The following is a 23,041-nucleotide window of genomic DNA, read 5'->3' as shown; positions in this document are numbered from 1 at the left end:
GTTTGTTTACATTTTGACGGTCCATTATGCACTGCGATCTTATTTCAATCCCAAACCGGAAAATAAAAATTCAATACGTGATTACTGTAAACTGATGATAGTGTACCATTCACAAAAAAATTCCCCGTCCGAAAGGAATCGAAAATTTAAAAATATGTATATAGTTTCTTAAAAAATGAATTCCTAAACACGTGTGAAAATAAAGATAGCCTGTGTTGCTAGTGCTCAATGTCTTTTTTTTAGTCTAAGAATTCATTTCATTAGTCTAAAATTAAAATAATAATAATAATAATAATAAAGAAGAAAAATCAAAAAATAAATAATATCCTAATAATAAAATCCTAAGCTTGTCATATCAAAAATTCATTCATAGATATTTGGAAAAAATCATGCCAATCAAGAAACACATAGAAGAAGGGAAAGCTTTACAGTGGGCTATGGCCTACTATTCAATCTCCTACATCACATCGTAATTATTTATACAATGACTTTTAAAAACAAACCTTTATATGGGAAGTGGCCGAAAAAGTAGGCCGATACGAACCATTTTCAGTACCGATCGTTGTTGAGCCGAAACGCGTCAGTTTAACAAATTTTATCAAAATATCTAAATGATTGAGAACTCTAGGTTGAATACGAGAAAACAAAAAGGATAGTTAATAGGTGGACAGACAGACAGACACGTTTAAATCAAGTCAAAAAATGATTTCGAATTATTGATCGGTATAATAATCTGTTGCATCCTCTCTACCTCAAATCTTTAAAGGTATTGAACACATCCACGCACTCTTTTCATATGTCCGCATCACAAGTTACGTAGATTATAATAATAGGCCAAAATTTGTGTCAACGGTCCCATATGTACACACTCGATCAACATAAGCTGCTTAATAAATTTATCGTTCATAGAAGTAAACACAAATTAATTAAGATTTAGGTGCACGGTCAATAGCAATCACAAACCTATCCATGAAAATATGGATAAAAAAAAGCGTTAACAGCGTGGCTGTTAGTAATGATAGATAAGTCAAGACTTTGAAATTTGATTCAAACTTACAAAGGAAATATTATTTATTAAATATTATTATTGTGAGCGATGCTATTGCTGCTAACCGGTCCGGTCAACTTCTATCATTTCAGTGGGAAATTTGGATCACATAGGTCTATTGTTTTGAATCGTAACTTGTATAGGCGCTATCACGAAACATAAGCCCTTATATGGAGGGAAATTCTAAGAAATCAACTTTATCCAATTTGGGACATGTAGGTCTACTCTTTGGATTCGAGCGCATATAAGGATTCTCAGGAAATGTAGATCCTTATATGCCAAAAAATCATAAATGTTAACGTTTTATGATCAAAATTTGTTCATGATAGTAACTTAACATAAAAGTCACGCGCTGCAAGAAGGTATAGACTATTTGATGGTGGGCCCTAGCCCATCACAGTGTTGTTTTACTTCTTCGAATTTATCTAAATTTTTTCGTTCGATTTACTGAGAAAACTAGGAGGTACAAGTCAAGGTTTAACAAAGAGAACGATGAAATATATAGATTCGGAAATAAGGTGAGTATTAGAATATTCTTCCACTTTCCTGGTAACGTTAATAAAACAACGACATAACATTATTTGTACATGAACAATACATAAAATAAAACGAGGACGTCAATTACAATGCATTCTCCAATTTAATTATATAATTATGTACAATATCAAGAGCACATTTATCAGTTGATACATAGGGGGAGAGAACAGTCGTCGTTGTTCAAGTGTGTCTTTAGCTTGACTTCATTGACCAAACTATTAATGGTTGTTACGCGAAGAATTCGGTTTATTTAAAATTTTAATTTTCATTCCACTCTTCCTAATCAAATTTCAATTTGTTTTCCAATCAGTAGATTTTTTTTTTAAATTTCATAGATATTTCTTTTACAGCTAAGAGAAGAAATTCAGTTTGTTACTGTTGCGGTAATATTGAATATTTTCAAACATTGTTCCTATGTTTAATTCTTATCTAGATATTACTAAGATTGAATGAAGGAAAATGTGTGATGACTATGAATACACGGATCCAATTGTTGTCGGCAATGAGAGAGATGTGCCCGATAATGGCATGAAACAATTTGATTTCATAGACAGCAAGAAGGTGCTGTTGATTAAACAAAAGGGTCAGTTATACGCAGTAGGGTCCAACTGCCCTCATTATGGCGCGCCTTTGCAAAATGGGGTTTTAAGCGAAGGTCGCATCCGCTGCCCCTGGCATGGAGCATGTTTCGATATTAAAACTGGTGATATAGAAAACTTTCCCGGTCTTGATTCGTTGCTTTGCTACAAGGTCGAAATTAGTAAAAGTGGTCAAGTAGGTATTATGACCAGGCGTAAGGATGTAGGTTTTATTAAGCGCATTAGGGATATGGTTAAACGTGATATGAACGATCCTAGTACATATGTGGTAGTAGGTGGTGGTCCCGCTGGAGGAATATGTGTCGAAACTTTACGCCAGCAGGGATATGCCGGGCGTATTATTTTGATTTCGAAAGAAGCATACTTGCCGTACGATCGCGTTAAAATCTCCAAGACTACGAACGTAAAGATCGAAGCTTTACAATATCGTCAACAGGAATTCTATGATGAATACGACATTGAAACTTTCTTAAATGTTGAGGCAACCAAAGTTGCAGGCGGCGAACAAACAATCACTTTATCAAACGGTATATCTCTTCAATATGACAAAATGTTCATTGCAACCGGTTGCGCACCGATAATACCCCCAATTACTGGAATTGACTTAAAGAACGTCGTAATCATACGCACGTACGATGATTTAGCGGCCATAAGCAAAGCTAAGGACGAAACAACTAACGCTGTTTGTCTCGGCTCAAGCATTATCACACTTGAGATAGCCCAAACTTTAATCAAACAAGTCGAAAGTGTAAGTAGTAACAGAGCAATTAGTTCACCTTAACTAAAGTGAATACAAGGTACTCTTTTTTAGGTAACCATTGTGGGAACAACTGATCTAATTGGAAATGAATTTTTAGGTGATGTGATTGGTGAACGGGTTCTTCGTCTTTTCACGGATAATCGTGTAACTGTAATCCCGAATAGCGGCGTTAGTGAAGTCTTGCCTAATATGAATGGCGAAGTAGAGAAAGTGATGTTAATAAACTATAACGTATTACCTTGCAATTTGCTAATAATAGACGCTGATGTCAGCTTGAATACAAATTTTTTAGAAGGATCCGGTTTGAAATTAAATACCGATGGTTCCATTGATACTAATATTTACCTAAGAACTTCTATTGAAAGTATTTACGTAGGCGGTGACATCGCCAATGCGCCCGTCTATAGTATTGACAATGAATTTGCTGTCATTCGCAATTATCAGATTGCACAAAATCATGGCCGTGTAGCTGCCATAAATATGGTTAAAAGTCGATCGAAAATTTTACGGACAGTGCCTTTCTTCTTTACGAAACTCTTTGGAAAAAGTTTCCGTTTCTCTGGCTACGGCGAGTATACGAATCTTATTATTGAAGGCGATTTAGAAAATCTCCAATTTGTTGCATACTTTATAAATAACGCAGATAAAGTTGTACGCGTTGGGTCTTGCGACTGCAATGCAGTCGTCGCAAAATTTGCGGAACTACAAAGTCAAGGATTTAGTTTGACACGCAAAGATGTTGAAAACACCGAGATGGCATGGACGAAATTGATAAAAACCGGCTAACGCTACAAAAGTAGACAAAGTAAACAGATAACTAAAATTTGTTCCGCATTAGTTTTTATAAATAGACCGTAATAGAACCGTTTAATCATTTTATTTAATTCACTTCATTTTACTACGAAACGAAAGGTTGGCAAAAAATTCAGCAAGCAATGTTATCACGTGTGATATTGTAAAGTTTTTTGAGATAGTATTTCCTTGCTTTTATACAACACTATATAGAACACTATGTTTGCTCAAAAACAATACCGCAATCACTCCTCAATCACAGTATTCACCAAACTTAGCTCTCTAGAGCCTTTGACTATTCGCGAAAAAGAAAAGACCCAGGAAGGACGGAGTTTTGGCATGATTAAGAAGATAAAGACCACCGAAAGAGCTCAAGCCCGTGCCAAGGAGCCATAAGAAGTCAAACTTCTCCACGAAAGAAATCCTCATGTTCATATAAAATTTACCCTACCCATTAATCATTGGCCACATCTAGGACTGCTGATACAGCATAACTTGCTGGCGATATTAAAATTCTCTATTTTGGCTCATTACAAACTTGAATTTTCCGTCGTTAGGTCCTTTAATTGAAAGCAGTGCACAAATGTTTTATTTTAAATACTGCCCGGTAATGAATTTGGATATAATATTTTGTCGAGCCGAATCAAGAAGCGAATCATATTTCTATACAGATCAATAGCGCCTCGCGACTTACCAGTATCAGTTAAGAACTTTATTTACATGTGAAGTTCTATTAGTGTCAGGTGTTTCGATAATCATCTAAATCCCGATCAGGGATGCGCTTATGGAGCCAGATATCGAGCTAGCTCGGACGAGATTTTCCATATTGAGTTGAATTGTTTGTATTAATTTTGTTATACATACGTCGGCGTTGCCACGAATGATTCGTTGAACACGCGGCGAATGAAAAACATAACTCGATAGGAAAGCAATCGAGTACCTTTAACCCAACGATGATTTACGTTTCGTTATTTGAGTTACCTCAATCGTACGCCAATCCGACATTTAAGAGATTTTTAAAATTCACAGATAGTTCCCTGTTCTGACCCGGAACCACCGATCAATCGAACGAATATCAGGCAAAACTTTGGTTATATTTTTTGAACACATCAGTGTTTTGGGCCGAAAAAGTAAACTTAAATGATCGCGTTTATAATGTCAAAGTACTATTACTCAGCGAGTTTTGCTGAAAAATTTCGAAAATTGCAAATATTTTCCATAAACCGACTTTTCAGAATAAGGTGGAACAAGTAGACCGAATGCAAAGCACGACAGTGCACAAAATTTCATCGAAATATCTCTAAAATCAACACACAGCAATACGTAGGCAAACATCAGACAGGCAGACAGGCGGGCAAGCAAGCTAAGATTGGTTCAGAAAATGATTCTGAATCTTAATATACCTTATACGACAAGTGATATAGAGTATATTTATAGATCCCTGTCGGAATAATGTTATATAAACGTTTTCCATAACAGGCAGAAATGCTTTACGTTTTTGAACACATTTTGAATGTAATGTAAATAAGCATCGACCGAAATTTTTGTCGAACGAATTTTAATTTAAAAAAATGAAACCCTTCGAAATTGATGTTAGCTATATCCGAGCAAAGGATGTTAAGCGTCCTCTTGTCGAAACCTACACTGCACCTGTAGCTGTATGCCACGCCATGGACGTGCGGGAATATGAAATGAGGGAATTCGATTTCATTAAGGGTAAAAAAGTATTAATTGCCAAACAGCGCGGTCGAATTCACGCTTTAGGCAGTTTATGTCCTCACGCCAACGCTCCGCTGGTAAAGGGTGTTTTGGGCGAGGGACGTATACGCTGTCCATGGCATGGATCCTGTTTCAACTTAGAAACCGGAGATATTGAAGATTATCCGGGAGTCAACTCGTTACCTCGCTATAAAGTGGATGTAGAAAGAGGCGGTTTAGTCATGGTGCGTGCAAGAGTACAAGATGTTCCGAGTTCAGGGCGCATGCAAAAAATGGTTAAACGTGATCTAGAAAACCCCCTTGTGTATCTTATAATCGGCGGTGGGATCGCTGCTCAAATGTGTGCCGCAACTTTGCGTAAAGAAGGCTTTACGGGCAGAATTTTAATGATATGTAAAGAACCACATTTGCCTTACAATCGCACGAATCTAACAAAGTATCCGAATGCCAAAATGAAACAGATGCAATTCCGCCCAAAAGAATTTTATGATGAGTATAATATCGAAATGCTTTTGGATACTGAAGCTGTTAAAGCAAATATGGAAGAGAAAACAATAACAACATCTGACGACGTCCGATTCTTTTATAACAAAATGTTAATTGCCACCGGCAGCAGTGCAAGAAAGCCATCTATTAAAGGTATCGATTTAAAAAACGTGTTTACTCTACGCGATTATGAAGATTGGGAGCATATAAGAGAAGCGTCAAAAGCTAAGAACGTTGTTTGCATAGGCTCCAGCTACATTGTATTGGAGGTAGCACAAAACATAATATCTTACGCACACACAAAGGTACGTGCAGCAAAGAAAACAAATAAAATTTTGTACATCTTAAAACCCATTCACACCTAGAAGTCACTCGAGCATAGAATGCACTCCTAGCAATCATGTGTTCTTTCTGCCTGCGATATCCAGTTTTTAGTCACTTTCCGTTGTCTGCATTCCGTTCCTCTGTCGTCCTTTGCTTGAAATATCAGAATTGCAAACACCAGGTAGTATAAAGAGTTACTCACTTGCACTGATATTATTTAGCGATTTCGTCCACACACTTCTTAACGTTCATTGTAAGACAAGTAAGAACATTACAGTCGGGCGACGACGACGACTATTAAATACCCTACATCATATCACCTAGTGCACCATATCAATCGTTTTGGTAAGAATACACCGAAAACTACACATTATTCTCATGAAAGCCCGCATATTGGAGGGTTAGCTTTTCTCTCCATATAATACTTTGCGTATCGTGATAACGCCTACATATGTTGGTGTCCAAAAACCTAGATCTATGTCGTCCAAATTCCCTACTGTTACATACATCTGCACGAACTTAATATACGCGGTGCCATAAATGGTGTAGGGTATAAGCAATCACCAATTGATTAATAAATCATCAATTAACAGGCAATACAAAGTAAACTTAATTTCCTTATATGTTTCGTATTGATTTTTTTATCAGGTAACAATTGTGGCTCGCAGTCAAGTCCCCATGCTAGCTGTATTCGGCTTAACAATTGGCGAACGTATTTTGAAATTATTCAGGGACAATATGATTACAATGCTTATGCAGACTACAGTTACAGAAGTTGAAGGCGATGCCGATGGTAATGTAATACAACTCACGTTGAGCGACGGTCAACAATTGCCATGTCAGTGTTTGATAATTGGAGCTGGTGTACGTTGCAACACAGACTTCTTAGTTGGCTCCGGTTTGCCAATTAACGCTAATGGTTCAATTGAAGCTGATATGTATTTGAAAACTTTATTCGATGATGTGTATGTTGGTGGCGACCTTGCCCATGCACCCGTACATTCTGATAATAATCGCTGCTCCGCCATTGGTCACGAGCAAATAGCCCAATATCATGGCCGCGTAGCTGCCATAAATATGGCCGGTTCAAGGCTAGTAGATTTGCGTACTGTGCCGTTTTATACAACAAGTCTCTTTAAGATCGATTTTCGCTGTGCGGGCATTGGTCGCTACTCGGATATTGTCTTTGAGGGTGATGTCGGCACTTTTAATTTTGTTGCCTACTATCTAGACAATCTCGACAAAGTCATCTCGATAGTTGCTTGCAATCGTGATCCAATTGTGTCACAATTTGCCGAACTGAGAAGCCAAGGCAGAATTCTGAGACGACACGATCTTTTAGATGTAAAAAAACCATGGACGGCTCGTTTGAAAGGACCAATAAAATGCTATTGAATGAAAATATAATAATATAATAATTTATTTTGTAACTAATTTTTGTTACTTTGTAGCTATGATGAAATAATGAAATTTTATAAAGTAACAATAGCGGAGTATTTGTGTTGGAAATTTCCGATAATAGGATTGCAAAAATTCACAAAAAAAAAAGATATAATAGGATCTTCCTTATTTGGGAAAATCGCGCAGGTTTCAGAAATGTTTGACTTTCACACGCTTTAACTAATATGACTATAGGAATAAAATCGAGAGGAAGTGGCAGGATCAGTGTAACATAACGTAACAGTTTTAGTGCTGTTATGTTAAGAATTCTTTAGTCGCTTATTCTTTCATTTATGGAATTGGCAGGGGTAAGACCTATGATATGATGTAGAGTCCGCTTTCAAATGACGTCAAATGTTTGAGGAACATGTTCGTAGATGTTTCTGCATTTCCACGTCCATCCATTACACGAATGATTGTACGAACCAGAAAAAAAAACAAATTAGAGACGATGGTATACTTTGTTTCCGACTCAATATACACAAGTACATCGTATTTTTATTACAAATATCGCTTTTCTATGACCAGTCGGAGTACCGAGTGGCACATTGTTCGTTTTCGTCATTTAAGAAAAGGTCAAATATAGTATTCTAATATAATGCAATCATAAGCAGCAATTGACGTGATCCAGCATTTGGCAAACTTCATTTACTTTTCACCTGCTTTCGTCATAAAAATTCGCTAATTACGACTTTGTCAACATAGAAGGGCTTAGTAAAAAATGCGATTCATTTAATTTCTATATAAAGTTACTATCATAGATCAATTTTTGTCCTGAGTTATTGAAAATTACACCTTCTACCATAACGAGATACAGTTTACGCGGGAATATTTATATGGAAGGGTGTTCAAGGAATTGCCACATCCGCTTCAAATTTCTCATAATAATTTTGTATGCTGATTTTTTTCAAGAAAAATTGAAAATTGCAAATTGTTTTCATATAAGATTTTTCAAAATAAGACTTTACTTATGGAGATTGAAAAAGCGGTCTAATTCGAATCATTTTCGTTCCGAATGAAATCCAAGAAATTATCTCGACAATTGCCATCCCGTACGTTGAACTCAAATATGTAATACGGACAGACGGACGGACGTGATTTTGATTAGGTCATTAAAATAATAAATGGACCTATCTCAAGTTCTCCTGGATGTTGCATGGATAGGCATAAATACTCTGCATCACAAATGGTACAGGAAACTATGGTTTTTTGTATCTATTTATTCGCTTGCGACTAAGTTTACATCAGAATAAAATAAGAGGTAAATATGGGAACGTGCGAAAGTCACTTCAGCAAAATAAAGATTTGTTTTCCGTTATCTTATACAATTTGAAGCCTACCTCTAGGAAAAAGAGAAAATCAACGGCACAACATATAAACAATCATTTGTCTTCACTAAGTAAAATAACCTAAATTAAGTTGTGTGTTAATACTTATCGTCTAAATGAAAGCTCGTAAACATGAATGGGATAGAATCATTTCCACAGCTCCAAGTTTGGTCGAGTAGAAGAATAGCAAGGGGGTTGTGGTTACTATACATATAAATATACAGTCATTTTCTTTAATACATATTGAAAGATGCTTTTAAATTATTGCATATTGCTTGTTTGCCTAATTGCTAATGTATCACACCTCGCTAACAATAACCGTAAGAGATTTAGATTGGAAGCTTTAAAGCAAATCACTGTTGGATATGCTGACGATGCGTCTTCTCCAATAATTACAGACATATAGACCATTTGTCAACGAAAAGTAAAATTTATTGGAGTATTCCTTCTCTACATATCTGAATCGGCAGCAGTTAAGCACAATTTTCTTGTTTTTATTTTTAAAAGAATATTTTACTTATAAGTTGAGCGTGAAGAAATTATATGAATAAATAATAACTTTCTTTGACTAATGAATAACAGAAAATGCCTTAATAAAAAGAATGAAAAAAAAACTGTATAAATTATCAACAATACATTCCACTGCAGCAGTCATTTCTTAAGGAGAGAGAGCTTGGTTTAGAAACCTCAAAGCAGCTCTTGTTGTTACTCTTGCCCCCTTTAGGTGATGAGTAGCAATGTATTTTTAGCTTTCATTGAATTGATTTTTGAACTCTTAACTGACGACCTTGAAAGCATGCAGGCATACGAAGAAGAGTACATCGATCTCGCTTTTTACGCTAATGATGATGATAGTATAATCATTACATAAACATTACTAATATTAATGTTGCGATGGATACATCCTCGCAACGCATTAAACTTAGTAAGATTAATTGACTTGTACTAATACCCCGGTAGCTGGGTTTGGTTGACAATTCTTCTTATCGGACAAAATTGTTATCGAACATTTATGTCGGCTTGAAGTTGATGATACTCGATAGCGTCGGTTTATGATATCATAAATAATCTGCTGTAAATATAACGAGCGAGAAGCCCAACTCGACCAGAAAAGTATATTGTACGACCAAAAAAGTATATTGTACGACCAGAAAAGTATATTGTGCCACCAACCCAAAATGCAATCTTATGCTCTTTGTTTTTGTATATCGTATAGAGACCTCAATAATGAGAACCATAAACCGGTCCCTGTTCTTGTTTATTACATTCACTGCAGAAAAGTGTTGACTGTTTTACGATTCTCGGACAATTCAAGAATACTTAACGCAAACCAAATCTTGTAAAGCTCAAGATATTAACATTTAGAATTAACTATATCTCTCAGTGAATAAATAAAAACAATTGGATATTCAGTTCTAAAGATGTCTATAGTGGTGAAAGATTAAAAAAAAAATTTTTTCTAGCATACTACATTTATAAATTCTTATCTGTAGCTATTGTTATTATTCGAGTATATCTTTGTTAGCATTATAAAACTTATATGTCTATCTGCAAAATTTACTTAGAAATTGTAAATGTAAATCCATATGTAAATTAAAGTTTTCTGTATAAATGAGATAACGAATTGGTCATGAATTTATCTTAGAACTTACCTGATAAAATGTAAATTTATGATAATTACTCAAATACTTATAACCCATGACTAATTCCCGAAGCTAAAATAACTATATTCAACAAACCGGAAAAATAAGCACTCCCACCTGTTCCACGAATTTCATGCCATCATATACAATTTTAACATTAATTTCATTTGTATTGTTTTTGCCTTCTTCGTTTATTCAATGCTTTTATATATTCCCTTTAAAAGTGGAAATTCTTCTCGTTTACTGGAAAAATAATTTGGTCTCTTTTTTTTCTTTTCTTTTTTCTTTTTTTACATAGTTTTCTAATTCTTGAAAGAGGATTTGTTTATGAATTATTATTTTCTTAATTTTATAAATTATTCCAAAAATATACATATTTAACGAAAAAATAGAAAAGGCGAAGAAAAATAAATAAATAAATGAACAACAAAACAATGCACAACTGACCTTATTAGCAGTTGTTTTATATAAAAAAAATAGCGATAATAATAAAAATAAAAAACTGACAGCAAAAGACCGTGACATAACACAAAAATAGAGCAAACTAACAATAAAATATGTAATGTTGCCAAGCGTTAAGCGTTAAGGACCCCGCCAATAGAACTCAACTCGTCAGAGGTTCATATTTGCAAATAACAGCAAAAGTGTCTCCGCCTAAACGTTGCGCTAACCATTTATTTTTCACCACTGCCAATTTAAGAGTTTCGCAATTGAATCGGGCGTAAAGATTAGTATGAAGAGCGCGACCCATACCTTCTATAATAAGCAAGTCAGTCTGATACGTTTTCAAAGCTTCGCAGAGATCTTGCGGCAAGGTACGCATATCTAGGCAAGGACCGCGTTGACCATTACCGAAGACTAATAGTCGCTTTTCCGAGCAAGCTTGCTTAAGTACCGGACATGAGCAATTGCAACAATCCAATATGGCAGTTAGTTCACTACTAGTAACGTCGTTTAATGAAGGTTCGCTGTTTGCACAGAGCAAAACTTTTGTACCACGTTTCAGTAATTCTCTTGCGAAGGGTAAAATACCTAGTACCACATCTACTCCGCTATTATCCACAAATATTGCTGCACATTTATGAATCTCTTCCTCTTGTAAACGTTGCAACCACGCGTCTAAATCATCCATAAGCCAAGGTCTCTTTTGTATACGTTCTAGCGCTGCGTTTAAACCGAACGAAGCATCCTCCTGCAAGATATTTGTAACTGCTTGAGCACCCCAATCGAACATATTGCCGGCCAAGACACCGCGCACTAACTCCAGCCAACGTTCCCTGTCACTCTTAATTGCATCAATTTCTTGTAAGCGCCCACTTAATAAAGGCACAGCCTCCTCATTTTCCGTTTTTTTCTGTTCTTGCCAAGGGTCTGTAAAGCCATGTAATCGCAATTGTGCATCATTCAATTCCAATAGTTCGCGTATACCTAGCACTTTATGGCTCTCACTTTGGGATTGATATTCTTGCAATTTGCTTAAATATGAAGAGCGGAACTGATTCGCTCTTTCTTCTGCAGAAGTGTCGGTGGCACGTTGGCTTTCTAAGGCTCTTTGAGCAAATTTCTCAATCAATTCACGAAAACAAGGAAACCAATAAGCCGCCGCTTCTTTATCTTTATTTAAATCCAAAGTGTCGGGTTGATAAGTATTAGAATCCTTGACTAACACATTACAGTGCAATTCGCACATGCTGCTACCCGTAGGCATACACGGTTGTTGAATATAAAATAAAAGAAAAAATAAACCACTAAAATGACTTTATGATTTCGTTAGCTACGCACATACATCCGTACACTTATATACAATCGTTTACACTAATTAAATTATACCTGGAAGAAATGTTCGTACAAATAAATGGTGAAAAAAATTTGATGTTTGACAGCTATATTGTTGGAAATTCATAAAAATTTAATTGACTTTTAATGGAAATAGCTGCTTGCCCTCGAGAATCTTTTCTATGTTGCAGTCATTTGTTCCTTAAATTGCCACTTCCGCAAGCACGCGGCCGCTTTAAGAAAATTTCAATAATTAAAAAAAGGCAGTTTATTATAATTGAAAAGAAATTCTTATTTGCTTTTTATTAAGGTTTTTTTCTCTTTCAAAAAACGATAAATATATATATCCATACACTCGAGAATTTTATTTAAAAAAAAAAAAAAACTACTGAATTCACTGAAATATTTAATGTTAATAACAATAATAACAACCATAAATGATAACGACAAGCAGACAACACAACAAAGCAGGACGAGAATCACTAATAAGTATATGAGAAAAAGAGAAAGAAAGTGATAAACAAAAGTAGAGTTGCCGAAGCTTCTACTAATCATCTGATTTAAAACATAATATGATTTTATTATATCAATAGGATGAAAATTTAAAAGACGTCAAATATGTATAGGATTTGATTTTTTTTTTTAATGAAAATATATAATTTAATGAAAAGTTTCTCTAATCAACAACTATAATATATGCTTTTGTTTGCTACTGCATGTTATTAGCGCTGCCCTCTCTCTTTAATTAGGGATATCGCTTTAAATGTGGGGAAATCAACACTGTCAATCTCACAGCATATTTCAACTCTTTCCGGTTGAATTTTTGTTAGATAAACAACCAAAAAAATGGTACGATTAAAAAACTCGAAATATATTAGAAATCATAATATGTTACAAAACACTTAGAGTAAAAAGTTTTCCTGAAAACGCTGTTAATTAGAATGAAATAAATATTATAGTGCGAATAACCATAAATATATTAAAAAGAGAAACTTGTTTACATAGCAACATTTAAACTATAGACTAATCATTACTTCTGTTTTTTATCACCTAAAGGCCAAACGTACGAAAAAGGTTGGTATTGTCGGTAAATATGGTACCCGGTATGGTGCTTCACTGCGTAAAATGGTTAAAAAAATGGAAATTACCCAACATGGCAAATACACTTGCTCCTTTTGTGGAAAGGTATATTAATTGGTTTTATATTTCGAATATTTCATAATATGTTTATTTTCAGGATGCCATGAAGCGCGCCTGTGTTGGCATATGGTCTTGCAAACGTTGTAAACGTGTAGTGGCTGGCGGAGCTTGGGTATATTCTACTACCGCCGCGGCGTCAGTACGTTCAGCAGTGCGCCGCTTACGTGAAACTAAGGAATCTTAAAAGTCACGGCTTACGTAGGTAGTCTCAGCTAAATAGGTACGATTCATTGTGCATAAAAAAACTCACAAAAGTAGCTTCTCATTGAATTCTTTCCTGGTGTAGATATGTTAATCAAAGATATGTTTGTGCTTTGGTCATCTGAATGTTTATAAAGAAAAATAAAATAAAAAAAAAAGAATAAAAATAAAAAAAGTGGAGAACTGTTGCTGTTATCAATTGTGAACGGAGCACTCATTCAATGTGACTTCAGACAGATAGACTGACAAATAAGCCTGTAACACTGAAGATGATTTCGATATGATCCGAGAATTTATCGCAAGCACTCTTTAATAGATCCGGTGCCACAAGTGATGTGACGTTCGTTTGAATGCGACTATCATCAAGTTTATTAAAACAGATTTTTTAAAATTGTGCAGATAACCAGTACAAAATACAATAATAATAAAACTAAAAAGGGAAACTGTGGCTACAAGTGAAGAAGTTTGTTGCCCATTACGCGATAAGTAAATGAAATCTTTCATCATCGAATAAATCATTTACATGCGCCGTAGGAATGGCTGGTAGTTGAACGCATATTTGGAATTAGTTTAATTCCATAACATTTTAGTAAAACCAACCTAATGAGCGTATTTAGAAAAGCAAGAGTTTCTTCTTCCCTAAATAAGAAGTGACAAAGATCGCACATTTTTGACCAAAGCGAAGAAATTTCATTATATATTTACATAAATCCTCCTATTCCAATTTTACTTCGGCAAAAATGATATTTAATATGCCTTGAGGAAATCTTTTTTGTTGTTTTTTGACACCAGCTATTCTTGCTATGTGATAACAAAACGCACTCTTTTCCAAAAACTGAGACGAAAGAAGAGCTCTTTCGAAATTTATTCTTTTTAGAGAAAAATTTTATTTCAATTTATACTCTTAGGTAATCTCAAAAAAAGTGCTTCAGTAAGCCAACATTGCATCTGTTGCGGTAACCGTTGTACTTGTTTGGAGCCATGTAGTCCTTCTATTGTTGCTTCCAAATATTGCTTCAACTATCAAAAACATAAAATTCCCAGTGACTGACATTTTGTTTGTTTTTTTTGTGTTTCAGGGATCGAACTTTTCAATTCGTTATCGAATGCACCTCTACAGTTATCTACAATCTGATGATAGCTGTAGAATGCTTTTAAGTTATAATTATTTTCAATTCTTCACATTTTCAACGACTTACTCTTCATACCATCGATATATAAATATCTAAATAAGTTCAAACAAGTAATAAAGGTATATTTGGTTATACGAGATACTTTTATAGTAAAGAAGCCAAAATTTCGGACTATAACACGGAGAGGGTCGTGGTTGCTTTTTCCAAAAATTTTTATTCTGTCTGTTGTAGTCTATGAGGACTGGGCAAACCGCCAAAAAATTGTAGTCTCCTTTTAAGTTAAACATTTCCTACTGTCGTTTTAGCCCATTTTCAACACCAACTTGCGCGCCAGAAGTTCAATGTTTTCCTAAATTTGAAGCCGATATCTTGATTTTTAAAATTGAGAATTGGATGGATGTCAGATAGCCAATCAGATAGGAACAGTTGGAGTCCGAATTTGGTTTTAATTAAGAAATTGCATACTTTAGGGCGTCTATGAACGAGAATTTGTAAGCGTTTGTGCTGGCTTAGACAAGAATTTTTTTGACGTCCTACTCTAGGGCTATTTGTCAGACTGGCACCGACCTGCCGCGCTGCGCTCATGGACCAATTGCCCCCATTCAGCCGATTTTATAGGTGTGCAGGAACTAAATTTGCCTAATATCTATGCTTAGCATGAAATATTTGGGATACTGCTTCACCTAATAAACCTTTTCTTTATATCCATTACCGAAGAATGACGGATATATTCATTTTGTCAAAAGAAAATCTCCTATATATATTCTTGATAAGCAACAATTTCTGAATCGGTTTAAGCATGTCCGTCTGTCTAATACCATCCATCTGTCGGTCTGCGCAGGCTCATAACACCTGTGATAAACCCTTTCTCGTTTGCAAAAATGAAAATATCGCTATAGACTCGCAAAAAAATTCGAAATCACCCAAACTTTTCAAAGAACACGCCGACATCGTGCATACTCCTATGAACAGCAGCCATACAAACAACGGGGGTAGGATTCGATCGCAATCGCACTTGTTTAGACTTTACTTATGTAAATAAAAAAATTTTAAAAATAATTTTTTCTCATATATGGATTCCTCTTTCCGATTGAATAAACAGAGAGAGAGAGAGGGAGAACGAGAGAATGTGGTAAATGATTCAAAAAAAAATTTCATATGAAATAACTTTTATTTAATTTTTTCCTATTTTATTATTTTTATGACAGAAAAAATTCTTTTACAATAAAAATTTCACTTAATAATTATTTAAAAAAAAAAAAAAATTTAATATTTAGTAGAATTTTTCTCGACTTCTCAATAAGAATCAATTGTTTTGTTTTCTTATATAAACCTTACAAATAGAATTCCATACATTTTCTTTAAATTAAATATTCTAAGTATTGTATATTAGTTGAGAAAAACAATTTCTATAGGAATTAAGATGGGGGAAAACTGGACTACAAAATTCAGTTAACAACAAATCATTAGGAATATATGTGAATACATATTGCACCATCGCTTAAGGTAGAAGAAGAAGAAGGAAAATCATACATATATATATATATATATTAATTTTATCAAAATTTTACAATAGTGTATATATATATGTATATATATGGAAATGGATTAATACTACAATTTTTTTTCTGTTGTATAAATTTTGTTTAGCTAAAATTGTTATACGGGAAAACTATTCGGTTACGATTTTGATGTTTAGGAAATCTTTAATTTTTTTTTTTTTTTTGTTTACAAAATGTACGATTCAATATATTTTATTTTTTCTATTTTAAATTAATTGAGCAAATTTAATTTTTTTTTTTTTTTTAAATAATAATAAATTCGTTAGATTATATGATCTTTTTACATATCGAAACTTACGATTTTTTTTTCCTTTTAGTTCATTATTTATTTATTTATTTATTTATTTACACATTTCAAAACCGTTTGATATTATTTTTATTTTGTATTACGTTTATTACATTTGTTTTTCCTATGTAACGGTAAGTTATGGAAATTAGAAAAAATTATGATATGCTACCTTTTTTTCCTTATAAATGTTATTAACAATGATCTATAGAATTGGAAAATCTATTTAAATATATTCTTCTGTTTTGTTTATGGAATGAATTTTATTTAATTAATTTTTTATGTTATATAAAATATTTATTTTTAACGTTTTTTTTTTTTTTTGTTTTTTATAACTACAAGTTACTGTTTATTCTAATTATAACCCACCACCAAAAAATGGGAATATAATAATCTTTTAAAAGGACTCATCAGGGGTCTCATAACAAGTAAACGCATTAATGATTAGATTCTGTTCTGCTCTGTTCTAAGTAACAAACATTTAAGTGAAATTCTCATAAATATTTATATCATTTATATAATAACATGTAGTATATGTCGTTCAGACAATTGTTCGGGTCTTTATTAATTTCATCATAACGTTCGGACTAAGAGCATTTGTTACTACACTATTTGAGGTGGTGGGCGTATCAGATTCGACCTAAAACGAATACAATTTTTTTATTTAAATTTTATTATTTCATTTTTCATTCTGTACATATACAACCATAGTGTAGATAAAAAAAAAAAGGATTAAAGAAAATATTCTAAAAAACTCAAAGGTATGAATAATTTAATTCGTTGGAATTAGAATAAAAAAATCAAATATCTGCGATTTTTATTATAAGCAACAGTATTATTTATAAATTTTTTTTCTTGCCTCTGCTGATATTAAAAAAAAAAAAAATCTAACTACTTTGAGTATATTACACTTAATTCTTCTTCTTATTAAAATACATTTAAAAATAAAGTCTTCTTTGTCAGCTACACGCAAAAAAGAAAGCAGTAAAAATAAAGAAAATTATCCTTATACTTTTCTATATATAAATATTAAAAAAACTGAAGGGTAAACTTCTTTAAATTACTTTTATATATTATTTACTCTGTTTAATACCAAAGTTTGTATTTCGCAATTAAACAAATCAAAACGTTGCAATCGGTCAAAGCCGATCATTAAATATCTGGCACCACCGACTTTTTCAAAATAAGGCGTTTTAAGGAGAACGATATTTTCAAGAATCTTCTTGCTTGGTCAACTCTGATTTGTGTCAGAATTATCTTGATGAACCCCAGATATTGACATTTAAGTTAATGCAGAACTTGATTTTAGCAATAGTTCTCTCTTATAGTAAAACGTGAGACTGTATCAAGTCGTCGTATATACTGCATACATCTGCGTAAACCCTTCACACCTTGTACTACAAGTAAGTGGTGTGCGGCATTTACGTGTTTTGCATTAAGTTGTAAATAATTAAATAAATGCATATTAAATTTTAAATATATATTGAAGAACGCTAAATAGGGAAGACTTTATACAATGCATATGCGCAGAGAAGATAACTACAACCAAAGAATGGTTTTGTGGCACCTGAAAAGACATAAAGGGAAATCCTACTCCTATTCTTAGTTAAGAAAACAGTCTGTGCCGATTTACCCTTGGCGTTTCCTCATCCATCTGTGTGTCTGTCAACTTTTATTGGGGCACTCATATATCAAATTTAAAAACTTGATCCGGTTAAAAACACGCATCTAATCTGTAGCCTTCGCAGGTCTATTGCACTAAACTTGTTTGCGAATACTTCTTGACGCATTCTAAACAGATTAGTGGAAAAAATTTTCAATCGAACTTGTGTGATACAATCATAATTAACAAAATACTTTGTAATTGATTTTCGATTATCAAAGATTTTTCTTAGATTTCTTATTTATGTTTAATTAGAAATTGTTTTGTTAAAAATTAGAAAAATCTACACTACGCTTTAGGGATCAGTGCAATTCTCTTTTTTTTTTTAGACCAATATTTTGCGCTAAAACCTATTATTATAGCATTTGTAGCGTCGAGTTGTGTCGGGTATAAGAATTTATATCTTTTTGTAGTAGAGAAGAAATGTTCGATTAAAAAAAATTAAATGAAATTATTTTTAACTGTCGTTGCTGTGTTCCTTCCAAATTTTTTTTAATAAACTTTTCTGAAATTGTTTTCCATTTTTAAATGTAATTTTCTTTTTTATATACCTGATTAAGTAACACATAAAGAACTAATTAGAAGATTATTTTCCTTTTTGTCGGGGGCTATACATCAGCAAATGCATATAGAAATTATCGCAAGATAATTGTGCAAATGTCTAAACTAGCTATACTATAAATAGCTTTGACAGTCGTGAAGCTTACTTAATTCTCAAAAACTACATACACACATACAAACACTTTCACTCATCAGAAGGTTATTGGAAAGAAAAAATATAATTTATATTATGAACAATAAGGTAATAAGCTTTACTAACTAGCTGTACTAACGATAAAAAATTAAAAGTGAAAAAAAAAAGAGGAAAAAAAAGATCAGAAACTTAATAATAAAATGTGTTTCCAGTTAATAATAAAAATATTTTTAAACCTAAAAACACATACAATAACAATTACAACTAATGAGCTTGCCATTTAAATTTTGATTCCATTAGCCATTGTTGCCCCCGATTGAAATTGCAGGGACGCAGCAGTGGTGTGGTGGGATCTTCGCGAGAAGGCCGCTCTAAGCAGTGCCCCGTGTTTGAATGGCGTATTGATTTATACTGCATTGGAAGTAATAGGAGGAAAAATGTTACAGAGGAACCATAAATACGCGGAATATAAGGATATTGTTTACCTCATTATTGTACACCCATTCCTGATTTCCACCCATATTATGACAACGCACCATATTGACCGGCCCCATTGAATGTGAGGCGTCTAAGCACAGATCATCTGACATGATTTGCTGGCGTTTCGTATAAGCGAATACTTGATTGCCACCCAGGCCATGGCAATAACTGACACCGATCTTCTCACCGTATTTACGACCCATTGTATCTAAACATGTCTCCGTCTCAGCATTACGTATCTAAAAACGGAAAATTTATTAATTTATACATTGTTGTTGTTGTAATTAAATTTGATTTACTTACTTCTCCTAAATAATAATAATCCAATGGCATTAAACTCTCAGGGTAGATATTTTCCAAATACCAACGGAAACTTTTACAGTTCAAACGTTCACGTAAAGATTTACGTTCGCTCACATCGCCAGCTGAAGCTTTACGGGCTCCTGTTTGTAGTTCATAACGAGGTTTACAAAACATTAAAAAATGAAAAAAAAAAAAAAAAATTCTTTTTATTACATTTTTTCTCTTAATAATTTTTTTTTTGTTATTGTGATGAGTTGGCAGATAAGTTAGTGCAGTGAGTTTGGTTGTTCCATAAAAATATTCCACATATGTAAGTGAGTGAGTGAGTGAGTGAGTGAGTGAATTTATAATGGATTTTTATGGAAATTTATTTTCATTTCAAATTTATCTATATAAATACATATATACATAAGAAAATTTATGCAAAAGGTTTTTAATACAATTTATAAATATTTTATACATATTATATTATAATAGTGATTTAAAAGTGATTTCGAGAGAGTTTTGTGGAACTTGGAACGATAAGAGAAATAACATTACATTGCAAGAATAATTTCGAATATAAATTTTATTACATATATATGATATAGTTTCAAAGCAGTACGCATATCATATGAGTATTGTTAACTCGAAAAACAAAAGAGAAAACAACATGCACACATGTACGCACTTTAAAAAAGTATTGCATTTTTTTTCAACGACATTGCCTTAGTGCCCCAAATCTCAGTTGCAAGGGGACGCGCTAAACGGCTTCTCACTGTTGACATTTTAAAGTTTGCACTCAGATGTAAATTAAAAAAGATAACGTAACATTTTTCTTTTTTTTTTGTGTTTTAATATGACCAATCACTCAGGGCATGTCCCCGATACGTGTAACGCGTCGATGGCCAGAAAGCAGTGGGTAAAGAGGGAAAGAGGTAGAGATTGTGGCCATAGCCTAGCGGACGTACACTCAATCCGTAAGTGCTATATGGCTTAATCGGCTGAGCGCTCACTATCACTACGACCGGAGCTTTTCTACACATGGCTGAACGACGGGAGTATGCTCATTTTGTCATAATGCTTGTAACATCCGAAAGGAAGCTTCAGAGACCCTATGAAATATACATATCCTTGATCCATTGATTAGTCCATGTCTGCCCGTCTGTGCGGTGTGGAAAAGCATTCACTTCACGACTTGTGGTACAGGGGCATGTTACGTTTAGATGGATGTAAGCAACACCCAGGAGGATTTGATTCACATTCATCTTTTATTATAGCGATAGATTCAGCCTCATTTTCTTAATCGATCTAAGCTTGTCAGGCAAGTGTATGAAATATTTTGAGGAAATTCGGTAAACGGTTGTGTTTTGATCGAAAACCGAACGTTATTCGTACCATTTTTTCGATCGTCTTCCGTATAATGGCTCATTTCGGAAAGACGTTATATGAATAACTGTAGGGCGATATAGAGTGTTTAGTTGTTATTTACAAATTCGTTTTTAAAGAAAGTTCACGATCATTAGATTTACGAAAAATCCAAATCAATATATATCGATATTACTATGAGAAATTTGTTTATTATATGACCAGGTATACCAGTCACTTTGTAGTTCTCAGAAAATATAGAGGGGATAACATGATTTTGCTTTCCTTACTCCATGACCCCACTTCAAGTGTAGGTTTTATGGAAAGCTTAGGAAGAGAATAAGGGGAAGGATTTTAGCAATCTTTCTGTCATCAACATTTAAATCACTATTTTTATTTTATATTTTTTTCATTTATTTCTTAAACATATAATATTATCAAATTTCTTATATAAATTCCATTTCAATATTAAAAAAAAAAAAAAAAAAGAAAGACATTAAAAAATTAAAGCGTTTGTTTTGTGCTCATGAGATAAAATAAAAAACAAGACAGGATAACAGCAGGATGTGTGCAAAATAAAAAGATGAAAGAACAATGCTGTTGAACAACAGACACACATATCGGCAAACATTAAAGCAAAATAAAACAAAATACAACAAAAAAAAACAAAAAAAAAAAAGAAAGAAATACACGTCCATATATATATATATATATATATATATATATATATATATATAAACACACAACCAAACCCAATAAAATAAGAATAAAACAAATGTTGGAAAAACACAACGCCAACAAAAAAAAAAAAAAAAAAAAAGTTTAAATATTGTATATTAAACAGGCAACAAACCAACTGTAAAATTAATTTAATTACAAAATAAAATCCATTGAAGTGATAAATAATAATAATAATAATTATTAATTTTTTAATCAATATACAATACATAAATACAATAAAGAGGAAGTCTTTACCAACAGAAAATAAAAGCAAACAAAATAGAATACAGGACATGAAAAAGGAGAAAGGAAAGCGAGTAAAAATCAATCTATTAATGAGCAAGGGTGAGGGGAAAATGTACACTACAACGTAAACAACTGAAATGATTGAAAAGAACTCAAGTTTAAGAAGATTTATAAATTCTTTCATATGCAGAACTTAAAGTGTATTCATGTGAATATTAATAATGAAAAGATGTGACGGAAAGATATGGTGAACTGAGGACGAATAACTAATATTACAATATTTATACATATATTGACTGACTATATGGCATGATATGGATGATGATTTAAAAATATTTCGATATCTGAATTTGTTAGATATCTAAAAGGTCAATACAAACTCTTACTCTTATTTTTCTCTAACCTTTGCGAGAATCACCCGATACGCATTATTATTGTTGTACTTTGGCTCATAATGTTGTCTCTAAGATTTAAATTTCTTTTGTTTTTTGTTCGCAAAATTTCTCTCAACAACAATGCACAAATGAACTTTTCCCATTTCCTGCATAGATTTGATATGATGAACTTGGTAACTATCTTAGTTGGATGAAGGATTAATTTACTGCTAGAGTTATCAACATTTTTGTTCACATGTTCACATTTTTCCTACTTCTACAATTCAAAAGGTTATTGAAGGGACAACACTTTTCAAAGAGAAAGAGAGAAAGAGAGAGAGAGAGAGAGAGAGAGAGAGAGAGAGAGAGAGAGAGAGAGA

At 33.2% G+C, this 23,041-nt stretch overlaps 5 protein-coding genes across 11 annotated transcripts in view; 3 read left to right on the top strand and 2 right to left on the bottom strand.

The window, feature by feature from the left end:
- Positions 1 to 2,044: 2,044 nt before the first annotated feature.
- Positions 2,045 to 3,730, top strand: LOC119635471 (apoptosis-inducing factor 3-like). The gene is made up of 2 exons (XM_038030280.1): positions 2,045 to 2,932; positions 2,996 to 3,730. The coding sequence occupies exons 1-2, from the start codon at positions 2,045 to 2,047 to the stop codon at positions 3,728 to 3,730; spliced, it is 1,623 nt and encodes a 540-aa protein (XP_037886208.1).
- A 1,577-nt stretch (positions 3,731 to 5,307) lies between these two features.
- Positions 5,308 to 7,660, top strand: LOC119635469 (apoptosis-inducing factor 3-like). Its single transcript, XM_038030279.1, has 2 exons — positions 5,308 to 6,246; positions 6,914 to 7,660. The coding sequence occupies exons 1-2, from the start codon at positions 5,308 to 5,310 to the stop codon at positions 7,658 to 7,660; spliced, it is 1,686 nt and encodes a 561-aa protein (XP_037886207.1).
- Positions 7,661 to 11,034: 3,374 nt separating this feature from the next.
- Positions 11,035 to 12,756, bottom strand: LOC119635352 (4'-phosphopantetheine phosphatase). Of its 3 annotated transcripts, none has more exons than XM_038030143.1 (2): positions 12,507 to 12,756; positions 11,035 to 12,424 (listed from the first exon to the last, which is right to left on the bottom strand). In XM_038030143.1, exon 2 carries the CDS (start codon positions 12,382 to 12,384, stop codon positions 11,281 to 11,283), a length of 1,104 nt encoding a protein of 367 aa, XP_037886071.1. In that variant the 5' UTR covers positions 12,385 to 12,424; positions 12,507 to 12,756; the 3' UTR covers positions 11,035 to 11,280. The 3 variants fall into 3 exon arrangements, with proteins under 3 accessions (XP_037886071.1, XP_037886073.1, XP_037886072.1); XM_038030145.1 differs by having other exon boundaries at positions 11,035 to 12,370; XM_038030144.1 differs by having other exon boundaries at positions 11,035 to 12,367.
- A 436-nt stretch (positions 12,757 to 13,192) lies between these two features.
- LOC119635353 (60S ribosomal protein L37a) lies at positions 13,193 to 15,065 on the top strand. Its single transcript, XM_038030146.1, has 4 exons — positions 13,193 to 13,301; positions 13,509 to 13,637; positions 13,690 to 13,872; positions 13,939 to 15,065. The coding sequence occupies exons 1-3, from the start codon at positions 13,299 to 13,301 to the stop codon at positions 13,834 to 13,836; spliced, it is 279 nt and encodes a 92-aa protein (XP_037886074.1). The 5' UTR covers positions 13,193 to 13,298; the 3' UTR covers positions 13,837 to 13,872; positions 13,939 to 15,065.
- Positions 15,066 to 19,249: 4,184 nt separating this feature from the next.
- LOC119635513 (polypeptide N-acetylgalactosaminyltransferase 5) overlaps positions 19,250 to 23,041 on the bottom strand; it is an 85,461-nt gene continuing 81,669 nt past the window's right edge. For 4 of the 5 annotated variants that reach the window (XM_038030339.1, XM_038030340.1, XM_038030338.1 and 1 more), the window contains 3 exons: positions 19,975 to 20,114; positions 19,677 to 19,910; positions 19,456 to 19,602 (listed from right to left, as the gene is read on the bottom strand). In XM_038030339.1, the coding sequence (XP_037886267.1) occupies positions 19,456 to 19,602; positions 19,677 to 19,910; positions 19,975 to 20,114 (521 nt within the window). Of the gene's footprint in view, positions 19,603 to 19,676; positions 19,911 to 19,974; positions 20,115 to 23,041 lie in introns of all 5 variants that reach the window. The other variant, XM_038030341.1, reaches the window with a different exon arrangement.

This window comes from Glossina fuscipes, unplaced genomic scaffold, assembly GCF_014805625.2.
Source record: "Glossina fuscipes isolate IAEA_lab_2018 unplaced genomic scaffold, Yale_Gfus_2 26, whole genome shotgun sequence".
NCBI classification, from domain to species: Eukaryota; Metazoa; Arthropoda; class Insecta; order Diptera; family Glossinidae; genus Glossina; species Glossina fuscipes.
Note: the sequence above shows the minus strand (reverse complement) of the source record. Positions and strands in the feature narration are given on the sequence as shown.

What these genes read in the sequence shown, in the direction of transcription:
- LOC119635353 (XM_038030146.1), top strand. An exon ending in CTTGCTCCTTTTGTGGAAAG is followed by an intron (nt 13,638 to 13,689) that starts GTATATTAATTG and finishes GTTTATTTTCAG; the next exon opens with GATGCCATGAAGCGCGCCTG.
- LOC119635471 (XM_038030280.1), top strand. Translation starts at nt 2,045, where the DNA reads ATGTGTGATGACTATGAATACACGGATCCAATTGTTGTCGGCAATGAG. An exon ending in TAATCAAACAAGTCGAAAGT is followed by an intron (nt 2,933 to 2,995) that starts GTAAGTAGTAAC and finishes ACTCTTTTTTAG; the next exon opens with GTAACCATTGTGGGAACAAC.
- LOC119635469 (XM_038030279.1), top strand. Translation starts at nt 5,308, where the DNA reads ATGAAACCCTTCGAAATTGATGTTAGCTATATCCGAGCAAAGGATGTT. An exon ending in TATCTTACGCACACACAAAG is followed by an intron (nt 6,247 to 6,913) that starts GTACGTGCAGCA and finishes TTTTTTTATCAG; the next exon opens with GTAACAATTGTGGCTCGCAG.
- LOC119635352 (XM_038030143.1), bottom strand. Translation starts at nt 12,384, where the DNA reads ATGCCTACGGGTAGCAGCATGTGCGAATTGCACTGTAATGTGTTAGTC.